We start from the raw sequence: 12,291 nt of genomic DNA, 5'->3' as shown, positions 1-12,291 counted from the left end.
TACTATTAGGTACACCCACGTAATGCAGATATCTAATCAGCCAATCACATGGCAGCAATTCAATGGATAAAAGGATGTAGACATGGTCAAGAGGTTCAGTTGTTGTTCAGACCAAACATCCGAATGGGAACAAAATATGATCTAAGTAACTTTGGAATGATCATTGGTGCAAGACCAACAAAGGTTTGAGTATCTCAAAAACTGCTGATCATCTGGGATTTTCACAACTGTCTCTAAGAGTTTACAGGGATTAATGAGAGAAACACAAAATGGCAAAAACGCCTTGTTAATGAGTGAGGTCAGAAGAGAATAGCCAGATTGGATCAAGCTGACAAGAAGGTGACTGTAACTCAAATAACCACACGTTACAACAGTAGTGTGCAGACGAGCATTTCTAAACACACATGTTGAAACTTCAAGATAATGGGCTACAGCAGCAGAGGATCACACCAGATTCCCCTCCTGAACCCAATAAAGTGGCCACTGAGTTAATGATACCGTTGCAAGTAGTTTTTCCATTGTACCTGTGCATACATGTACTTGTGCATATAAAAGTAAATTAATAAAATAATGAGACCCAGGTCCCCTTGCATACCAGTTTCTTAAGGCAAGTATTCTCAGGTGCAGCAAGTTGTAATGAAGGGCAATAGCAAACTGGCCCTAACTGCAGGAGAATTTCTGCAGAAGCTCCTATATGAATATTTGAAGAGGCTGCTCCTCAGGTTTTGGCTTCACTTCAGCCCCATACTCCTGATATATAGGCACCCTGTATGAAGGGGCGGGTCACTCGAAGGAACTACCAGTAGGTTTACTCCTGCGCCTGGCCAAAATGGCCACCTATGGGTCCAAGCGATGGGCAGTCCAGGTCTCTGCCCAAGCCACCAGCATGACGTTCTACACCTGTACAGTGCCGTCAATGAATTTTGTGCAGATTTGATCTGCTTAACTGAGGATGGACATTCTTGCCGTGGAGTGAATGCAACAAGGTGTAACAGACCAATCCTTCTAATGACAGACTAATGTCAGAGGAGAGAAAATCAATTAGACCTATGTTACCTTGAGGTCAGGACACTGAGAGATGATCTCTTGGAAATCCATTAACCTCAAACAGGACTAAAGAGACTAGATACATGGAGGATATTCCCAATGACTGAACCATCCGAAACCAGGGATTTCATCCTCAGGCTACTGGATATGCCATTTAAAACTGAGATCAGTAGATTTTTTTTTAAACCCCAAAGGTAATAAACCTACAGAATTTTATAAAACATAAGGCAATAGAAGCCAAGTCATTAAATATATTCAAAAGAAGAGGTAGATATATTTCTTGATCCCACAGGATCAAGAGCAATGAGAAAAAATACAGGAACAGGGTACCAAAGTAGATGATTGCACTTAATGTGGCTCATGTAACATACTGTCATAATCAGTGGTGCAGTGCTAGCCAGAGCGCACTGCGCACGTCTGGCACATCTTTAAGAAAAAAGCCGAAATAAACAAGCTATTTAATTAGGTGCTGCCCAGAGTGATTTGAGTTATCTCAGAAACTGCTGATCTCCTGGGATTTTTACACACAACAGACTCTGGAGTTTACAAAGAATGGTGCCAAAAACAAAAAAAAATCCAGTGAATGGCTGTTCTGTGAGCGAAAACAACTTGTTAAACCTACTCGCTGGATGTTTTTTTGTTTTTGGCACCATTCTTTGTAAACACCAGAGTCTGTTGTGCGTAAAAATCCCAGGAGATCAGCAGTTTCTGAGATACTCAGATCACCCTGGCTGGCACCTAATTAATTAGCTTGTTTATTTCGGCTTTTTTCTTAAAGATGTGCCGGATGCACTCCGAGTAGCACAGCACCACTGGTCATAGTACATGTTTCTACTTCTGATGAAGGCCAACACCTCTTAATGATTGCCAAGTTTTGAGATACTAATCTGTTCTTAAACTATACCACTGAGCACCGCTAATGTCTCCTTGTTTGAAGCAGGATGTGATTTACATGAAACATATTGTATCCCTCCCAACTAATACCATCTAACTACTACTGGTGCACTCTGCAAAAATAGCTTGGTGAGTACCACATCAAAGATAGAGGTACAAAGCTAGACCTACTGATGAACACTGAAATTCTCCAGGCGATTGCAGTGTGTCCTCGCTAATTTGCAAACTGCCTCCAAACTGGAGGATAGGAGGTGATAAACTACAAATTTTCTTGTCAAACGCATTTTTGCTACTGCCGTTAGGAAGCATCCTCAGGACCCACAAAAGCAGTTGTAGGAACAGTTATTGCCCTTAAACAATCAGGCTGTTGAATCAGAGGGGATAATTTCACTCAACTTCACTCACAACACTCTCGTCATCTCATGTTCTCAGTATTTATTTATTTATTTTTGTAGTTGCAGTTTCTTGTTTTTGCACATTGGATTGTTATGTGTGGTCTTCGATTGATTCAATAGTGTTGTGTTTCTTTATATTTACCGTGAATGCCTGCAAAAATGATTAGCAGGGTTGTATATGGTAATATATATGTACTTTAATAATAGATTTACTTTGAACTTTGATTAATTCCATACTCCCAAATCTACCTTCCTCACTTATAAATCACAGTAACTTCACCTCTTAAGTTAACACTCTTGTCAGTAAAACCTGGGACATGAGGATGGTCAGCACGAATGTCAAGATATTAACTAACTAGTCTGCAGAATAACTCCAACAATTTTGGCACTGGTTTCCAAGTAATTCAGGATCCTGCATGCAGTGACGGCTTTCAGCATGCTCTGCTTTAATATCTAGATGGCAGCTAAGGGGGTCCTTTCCACTATTTTCCTGCAAACTCTTTAATACAATTGAATTCCCTTACCACCATTCAGGGCCCCAAACAGTCCTTCCAGGTGAGGCAACACTTCACCTGTGAATCGGCTGGGGTGATATACTGCGTCCGGTGCTCCCGATGTGGCCTTTTATATATTGGCGAGACCCGACGCAGACTGGGAAACCGCTTTGCTGAACACCTACGCTCTGTCCGCCAGAGAAAGCAGGATCTCCCAATGGCCACACGTTTTAATTCCACATCCCATTCCCATTCTGACATGTCTATCCATGGCCTCCTGGTAAAGATGAAGCCACACTCAGGTTGGAGGAACAACACCTTATATTCCGTCTGGGTAGCCTCCAACCTGATGGCATGAACATCGACTTCTCTAACTTCCGCTAATGCCCCACTTCCCCCTCATACCCCATCTGTTACTTATTTTTATACACACATTCTTTCTCTCACTCTCCTTTTTCTCCCTCTATCCCTCTGAATATACCCCTTACCCATCCTCTGGGACCCCCCGCACCTTGTCTTTCTTCCCGGACCTCCTGTCCCATGATCCTCTCGTATCCCTTTTGCCTATCACCTGTCCAGCTCTTGGCTCCATCCCTCCCCCTCCTGTCTTCTCCTATCATTTTGGATCTCCCCCTCCCCCTCCAACTTTCAAATCCCTTACTCACTCTTCCTTCAGTTAGTCCTGACGAAGGGTCTCGGCCTGAAACGTCAACTGCACCTCTTCCTAGATATGCTGCCTGGCCTGCTGCGTTCACCAGCAACTTTGACGTGTGTTGCTTGAATTTCCAGCATCTGCAGAATTCCTGTTGTCAGCAATTTCAACTGTTCTTTTAAATGTGACTTGTGCTTCAGTTTGGAGCTGTTTCTGAAAGCTTTTTTGTAAGTGTCAAGAAACTAAATGATCTCTCAGTGCATCATTAAGCCTATCACTGAACTGGTAATGCTCAGACATCTCTTCAATCAGCCATATATGCTGAAATGTATTCCACTTATGGAACCTAAAGTATTCCACAATCAACAAATTTTTCACTTCTAAATGTTCCTGCATGACTTGCATGATATCAGCAAAGCTCATTTCAGGTGGTTTGGTTGGAACAGTCAAACCTCTAAGCAAACTGAATGCTTTTCCACCTATTATACTCAGCAACACTGACACTCATTTCTCATTTCATTGGCCATTCCATTTGTTTTAAAATACTACTGAATTTGCTCAGTATACATCCCCCAGTTATCTTTCGTACAATTATACACATCTATCTTTTCAATGAGCCAACCATTTCTGCTTTTTCAAGCATGTATTATTATTTTTAACTGGTTTTCATTCTTTATGAACTCATGAATTTTGTCCATTTTCTGCCCTTTTTTAGCGCAACTGTCTTTCTCCCCTTGCAACAAAAAACAAGGGCTCACTTCAACAGGAAGAGAGTCATGCTTCTTTTTAAGAATTACTTGTTCCCACTATTAATTTTGTAACTCCAAAATATAAAGCTAATTGAAAGAAAATATGGAGGTGATGATAAATAATGTACATTTAGTTTTGTTTTTAACTTTAGTGAGGCACATGCTTATGATATGGTGACATGATGACATAAGCCATTCACATACTTTCACATATAATCCATAATGAATTATTTAAGCAAACAAAGAAATCCTAATCGGTCAATATATTTACAATGTTACTCAAATATTACTGAAATATTAAATACACAACAATTGGGATATCAAAGATTCTGATAGATTCAACAACATGGGAATGACATTGAGAAAGGTGTACTGATTATTTTAATGCATCGAAGGAAAGATCTTTAAGATAAGAGAGCACAAAAATGATAGGAAAGCCTGTATATTTTGGTATGACATCAAACGTCATGGCAGGAAAAGCACCAAGACAAGGAAAACAAAATGGCTCAAGCTGTCATACATGAAGCACTGAATAATTTTATTTCATTTATTTAGAGATACAGCATGGTCCTTCTACCAACCCATACATCTTTGGAATGTGGGAGGAAACCCACACAGTCACAGGGAGAACATCGAAAATCCTTACAGACGGCACCAAAAATGGAACCCAGGTCACTGTTGCTGTAACAGCGTTATGTTAACAATTACGCAACCATGTTTCCTGAAGCTTCTTAGTTTTTGTTCAGATTCCATGTAAATGTTTTTTTTTTGTGGAAATTGAAGGTACTAGTGAGAATGAGCCTGCACAAAACAATGTAGCACATGAAAACTATTGTCCGGGGGGACTTCCGGGTCATCAAGGGAATGGCGGCGTAAGGAAAAGGTCTCTCGACAAAAAAGAAGGTAAACTGCCCCAAAATCGAATTTAGACAAATACTTAATACTGCATAACTATATTAATAAAAGGGGCAAGAATGATGTCTAAGAACAAGAATAAAAAGTCCGCTTCGAAGGCTGATAAACATAAAGAGATGCAGCAAGGCGACGGGCCTAGCTCTCCCACGGCAAGCCAGGACGGAGATAATGAGGGGGAATCGGTGACTTTGTCTTTGATTCTCGGAGAGATTCGCGAGTTCCGACAAGATAACAGCAAACAGCTGGAAGATATTAAAGGAGAAATAGTAAAAACTAACTCGCGGATAGATGAAGCCGAAGCGAGGATTGTTGGAATTGAAGAGAAGCTACAAAATGCAGAGGAAGTGATAGCAGAAATGCTGAAGCTACAAGACCAACTCCAGTGGAAACTAATAGATCAAGAAGGCCGCTCGAGAAGGGAAAATGTGAGGATCTACGGAGTTCCCGAAGGAACCGAAGGTAAACCCGGATTGATGATTCCCTTCATAGAGAAGCTGCTTAGAGAGAACCTTGATATACCGGCCGCAAAAGACCTACAGATAGAAAGGGCTCACCGCGCGTTGGCACCACAGCCGCCGGCAGGCGCCCAGCCCAGATCGATTCTGATCAGATTTCTCAGTTACAGAACGAAGGAAGAGGTGCTTAAAAGAGCATGGCAAAAGAAAGGTTTCATGTGGAACAACTGTAAAATCAGTTTAGACCACGACTACGCACCGGGGATTCTTGCCAGACGGAAGGAATATACGGAAACACGGAGAGTCCTGAAGGAAAACAACATCAGATTCCAGACCCTGTATCCAGCTCGGCTGAGAGTCTTTTACGACGAAGGGACAAAAACTTACGCTACGGTGGAGGAGGCAACGTCGGACCTGGCGGACCGGGGACTACCTATTAAAGTTATCACTCAACCGGAGTCGCTACTGGAGAGGATTCGGCAGAAGTCATGGCAGTTAGTGGGGCGAGGACACTCCACTTGAACCAGAGTGTCAAACTACAAGGAAAAGCTGCAAATATTCAGACGCGAATGTACAGAGAATACAGATTAATTAAGAGAAATGACTGAAAAGAGTAAATCGGACTTAAAAGTAAAATGAAAACTGGTAACTGAAAATAATCTAGGCGGAATAACTTGAATGATAGCAATATGGTCGAGACATAAATAGGAGAAAATTCTCTATGATTATTCAAACTGCTGAGGGCCCTCTAACACGGTGAAGATAGAGGTTATCCCTCTGAACTGAGGCGGGTCGGTGCTCAGGCCTCACTGTGGGAAGTCGGGGAAAATTTTCAAATGTTATACGTTCAGAAATGTCTAGGGTGTGGTTATATGTCTTGGTTTACTGTTGAGAAGGGATTGCTTACTGTTTGGTTAGAAAAGGAGAGTGCTTTTTTTCTACTAGAGAAAAATGCAAACTGAATTGGTAAAAATAATTTCCTATAATGTTAATGGGGTTTTGAATCCAATTAAAAGAAATAAGATTATGTCTAAATTGAAAAAAGAGGGCACAAATAGCTTTCCTCCAGGAAACACATATGAGCCAATCTGAACATGGAAAATTAAAAAGAATGGGCTTTAAGCATGTATTTTATTCATCATATAAATTGAGTCACAAAAGAGGGGTAGCTACTTTAATATCAAGTACTCTTAATTATGAACATATTTCAGAGACTAGAGACAAAGAAGGACGGTTTGTAAAAATCACAGGAAGAATAGAAGGTACAGAAATAACATTGCTGAATGTTTATGCTCCTCCAGGTAGTGAATGGTCATTTTATAGACACATTTTTGACCTAATGGTCAGTTCTCGAGGGGTAGTAATTTGTGGAGGGGATTTTAATATTAGATTAAATCCTATATTAGATTCTTCAAGAATAGTTACTCAGAATAAACGTCTGACTCGGAAAGTGAATTCATTGATGGAGGAGTTGGGAATTATAGATGTCCGGAGGGAATTACACCCTACTAGTAAAGATTATACATATTACTCTTTCCCTCATTCAGCCTATTCAAGGATAGACTATTTCTTTATCTTTAATACAGATAGACTCAGGATAAAAAACTGTAATATTGCAACAATTGATCTGTCGGATCATAGCCCAGTCTCTATGTCTCTAATCCTGGAAAGGAAAATGAGGAAAACACTATGGAGGCTAAACTCACATATACTTAATAACCCAAAAGTAATGGAGAGATTAAGGGGAGAAATCAAAGAATATCTAGACTTTAATGACACGGGAGAAACATCACCAGTGATTTTATGGGATACATTGAAAGCTGTACTGAGAGGGAAAATTATTTCCATTACTACTCACATGAAAAAAATCAATGCACAAAAATTAGCAGACCTTCAAGGAAAATTAAAACAACTTCAAGTTGGAGATAGCAACAAAAGTAATTCAAATCGAAAACAGGAAATTAGGAAATTGCAAAGTGAAATTGATGATATTTATACGTTGGAAACTCAAAGAAATTTTCTTTACCTGAGACAAAAGAATTATGAAGTAGGAGGTAAATCAGCTAGATTATTAGCATATAAATTACGAAAACAACAAGCAGACAATACAATTCATAAGACAAAGCTTGTGGAGAGTACAATAGGGAAAATTCAAGAGAGTTTTGAAACGTATTATCGAGAGCTGTACTCCCAACCCTGGGCCCCCAGTGAGCCCTATACAGTGTATTGAATTTTTTAGATCTACCTAAACTTACAGATTTACAAAATGAAAGTTTATTAGAACCAGTAACTGTCAAAGAACTGAACGTGGCCATCTCTAGGTTAAAGGCTGGAAAGTCCCCGGGTTCTGATGGGTTTACCTCAGAATGGTACAAGTCCCTGAAGACACAGTTAGCCCCATTACTACTTAACACCTTTAATTGGATCTTGCAGAGAGGAGAAACTCCACCTTCCTGGAGAGAAGCGATTATTTCAGTTATTCCTAAAGAGGGTAAAGATAAACTAGAATGTGGCAATTATCGGCCAATTAGTGTTCTTAATTTAGATTACAAACTATTTACATCTATATTAGCGCGCAGATTGGAAAAGCTTTTACCTGGCCTAATCCATTTAGACCAGACTGGATTTATTCAACAAAGACAAACACAGGACAACATAAGGAGAACTCTGCACATATTAGAACAGGTTAATAAGAACGAGACAGAGACAATGGTAGTAGGATTGGATGCTGAGAAAGCTTTTGATTCGGTTAGTTGGGCATTCCTATACAGAGTGTTAGGAAGATTCGGCTTTCAAGAAAGGTTTATTAAAGTAATTCAGACTCTGTATGACAGCCCAACAGCCCGAATTAAGATAAATGGGGACCTCTCTGACTCCTTCATTTTAGAGAGAGGCACTAGACAGGGATACCCAATTTCTCCTCTCCTTTTTGCGCTATATATTGAACCACTTGCCCAACTAATAAGACAGAGCGAAATCGTAAAAGGTATCAAGGTGGCAGGGATTGAACAGAAAGTGGCGTTATTCGCAGATGATGTTTTGGTCTATCTGAGTGAACCAGAAAAATCATTTATAGGATTGTTTACACTGTTGGATGACTTTGGGAAAATATCAGGTTATAAAATAAATGTAAAGAAAACGCAGGTTATGTCCCTAAATTATACACCATCCAAAAAATTGCAGGATACATACGATCTTAAGTGGGAAGCTAAATCATTAAAATATTTAGGAATAACCCTGCCGAAGGATCTTTCAACACTGTCACAGGTAAATTATGGGCCATTAATCTCAGAGATAAAAGCAGATATGCATAGATGGAATCTTATCCCCTTTTTAAGTTTAAATTCAAGGATAAATACTATAAAAATGAATATTCTTCCTCGGTTATTACTTATCTTTTCCGTACTTTACCAGTGGAGGTGGATGATAATCAATTCAGGGAATGGGACAAATGGATTTCCCGCTTCATTTGGCAAGGAAGGAAACCTAGAATTCGATATAACACCTTACAGTTAGGGAAGGAAAGAGGAGGTATGGTTCTTCCTTGCCTGAGAAATTATTTTTATGCCTCACAGATAACCCCTCTGTTATATTGGTGTAATAGGGAATATAAGGCTAGATGGAAGGAAATAGAATTTGGATTAGTTGACAGTTTTCCTCTTCAGGCCTCAATAGCTGACAAAGGATTGATGGCCCAGTTGGAAAAATTTAATAATGCTTGGATAAATCTTACATTAAAAGTATGGCAGAAGGTGGTTAATTCATGTGGAATTAATAACATGCTAAAACTCTTTAGATGGTGTGCATATGATACCGAATTCCTTCCCAACAGAGGAGATAAAAGATTTGAGCTATGGATAAAGAAAGGTCTTACGACCTACCTCTCATTTATAGATAAAAGAGTATTACAAAGTTTCCAAATCCTGCAGGACAAACATGGCCTAGAACATAATGACTTTTTTAGGTACCTTCAAATATGAAACTATGTTAACCAGAGTTGTAGATATACAGACCTATCAACAGTAGAATTAGAATTTTTCAAGATTCTGAATTCGGCTTGCAGTTCAATACCTAGTAAATCAGTTTCTCGCCTATATAATGCACTCTCCCATGCTAAAAATGTAAATACACTGTATATTAAAGAGAAGTGGGAGAAAGAAGCGGGGTTGGTACTTTCAGAGGAGGCTTGGGGGAAAAGCTGCAGCTTTCAATGGTCCTCGACTAATTCTTTGACTTGGAGAGAACATTGTTGGAAAAACATTATAAGATACTTCAAGATCCCATATCAGGAAAAATATAAAGATACAAATGTGATGTGTTGGAGAAGGTGCGGCTCCAAGGAGGCAAATCATTTTCATATTTTCTGGGATTGCCCTAAATTAAGTCTATTTTGGGAAGGTATTCATAGAACATTAGTTAAGGTACTTAGGTCCCAGATACCTCTGAACTTTGAGACGCTCTATTTGGGGCATGTATTGTTCCTTGAACAGAAGGAAGATATAAAGTTGCTGCAGGCCCTCTTAGCGGCAAGTAAGAAATCAATCACTAGAAAATGGCTAAATCCAATACCACCTACATTAGAAGATTGGTACGAAATTATCTTGGAAATATTTAAAATGGAAAAGTTGACCTACTCCCTGAGAACTCAAAAAGAAACATTTTATCAAATCTGGAATAAATGGATTGAATATATAACCCCAATGCGAGCAGACTTTAGATGACTCTCCTAATGATTTATATTGCTCTTCTCATCAACACAGTAATATTGCTAACGTAAGCACCCCTAGTCTAAATGTTTGTTGTTTTTTTTTGGAAAATAGAGAATTAACACAAGTAAAGGGAAAGATTTGGGAAAGGGATAAAAAAAAATGAAAAAATTAAGTAAATAAGTACATAGGGATTGGATAATTATGTCTGTGGGCAGGAACAAGCACGAACAAATTGGGATATAAACACCTACAATGGTTGGTATATAGGCTTGTATGCAACATTTTGGACCAGTGGAAATGGTCCAGAAGGGTTGTATGGAAACTATTATTACCATTTTTCTTAACAACTAATTTCATTACTTAGCCTAATAGGTTAAATTTACCACAGTACATAATTATCTATTTAAATGTTTATTTTGCTTTCATATCATCTCAATGTGTACTTAAGAATGTATAAATAATTGTAGTTTTATACATATAAAAAAATGGAAAAGGTTATATGTGAGAAAAAAGTACATGATAATTGTGAACTCCTTATCCAAATAAAAATAAAATTAAAAAAAAAGAAAACTATTGTCCATTAACTACTCTCTTCATAAAGGTATATTATATTAGCAAATAAAAAGAAACAGTGTTTAGCAATTTTGTGCAAAAGTTACAGGATCACCGTAATTCAAAACCCTCATAAGTTATGGTGAGCTACATATTAAGAACTAGGAACTGTGAGTCAAGCGAGGCTGTCCTTAAGTGTAGTTTCATTTAAAAACACATCTTGCCACAATAGCTTTGGCACTTTCCTTGAACGGATCCTACGTGACATTTCTTTTCAGTGAAGTAATCATCAATCACATTGACCAGGATGTTCTCTGGACTTGGGGACTTGAGTTACAAAGAAAGGTTGCATTGACCAGGACTTAATTCCCTGGAACATAAGAGACTGCTAAGTGACCTGATAGAGGTATATAAGATTATGATAGACATAGACATGGTAAAAGCACATATTCTTTTTCACTGGGAGGAGGTGCTGAAATCAAGAGGGTATAAACTTAAAATCAGAGGCTGGGGGTTTAAAAAGACAATCAGAGCCAGCTTCTTCACTCAAAGGGTGGTGCGCATTTGGAACGAACTGTCAGAAACAGTGGGCAAGGCAGGCACTTTAGCAATGTTTAAAAGCCATCTGGATAAATACATGTATAGGAGAAGTTGAAAGTGCCATGGGCTAAACAACTTTTATGTGTGTTGCTTAATACAATTGAATAGTTGGTTAGGATTACTTCAAAAGGCAGTTAGGAGACAACCAGATTTGCACCACTATATGTCAAAATTCAAGCCCCTTACACAAAGGGCTCTACTGATCCACTTGACTTTCTTTGAGCTTCATAGTCATTCATTGGTATTACTACTTTACTTTCTAAAGCAGACCAAATGCAAATTCTCAAACTGTCAAGCTGTTATCTCTGAGCTGTAGACCTGTGTCACATTTAATTGGATACACATTCAATACTGTTAATCAATAACCATACATTTCAAATTTTAAAAGGTTTGTAAATATACATCCTTTTCCAAAACGTGCTTAATGACAAATTTTGCAATATAGTCATACTTGCATAGTGGGAAATATGGCAGACAGACAGTGCAGCAAGGTCTCATAAAGCAGTTACAAAGGTAGAGCAAATTGTTCTCATTAACTTCCTTGGGGTCAAATTTCAGTAGCAGAGTATAATAAGCAACTGTTACTGTTTAAGGACATATAATGCAAGTAGTAAACTTTGAATTTCTACCTCAGCTTGTTTAAATGAACTTGGTTACCTACATTAGCGTGCCTAATGGGAAGAACCTGCAGTGAAAATTCAATAGACTAAAATAATAAAAAATATTTGCGAAGATACAAATTACCTTCTGTTACTGAGTCTTCCATATCTTGGCAACTTTTGTTCCTTTCCAAGGCCTCTGTCATTAAGAACAATTTTATTAAAAATAT

The 12,291-nt window shown here is 38.6% G+C and overlaps 1 protein-coding gene across 4 annotated transcripts in view; it reads right to left on the bottom strand.

The window, feature by feature from the left end:
* Positions 1-12,291, bottom strand: part of LOC134355183 (uncharacterized) — a 77,027-nt gene that overhangs the window by 39,993 nt on the left and 24,743 nt on the right. For all 4 annotated transcript variants that reach the window (XM_063064970.1, XM_063064974.1, XM_063064971.1 and 1 more), the window contains exon 5: positions 12,207-12,260. In XM_063064970.1, the coding sequence (XP_062921040.1) occupies positions 12,207-12,260 (54 nt within the window). The remainder of the gene's footprint in view (positions 1-12,206; positions 12,261-12,291) is intronic.

Source organism: Mobula hypostoma, chromosome 12, assembly GCF_963921235.1.
Source record: "Mobula hypostoma chromosome 12, sMobHyp1.1, whole genome shotgun sequence".
NCBI lineage: Eukaryota > Metazoa > Chordata > Chondrichthyes > Myliobatiformes > Myliobatidae > Mobula > Mobula hypostoma.
Note: the sequence above shows the minus strand (reverse complement) of the source record. Positions and strands in the feature narration are given on the sequence as shown.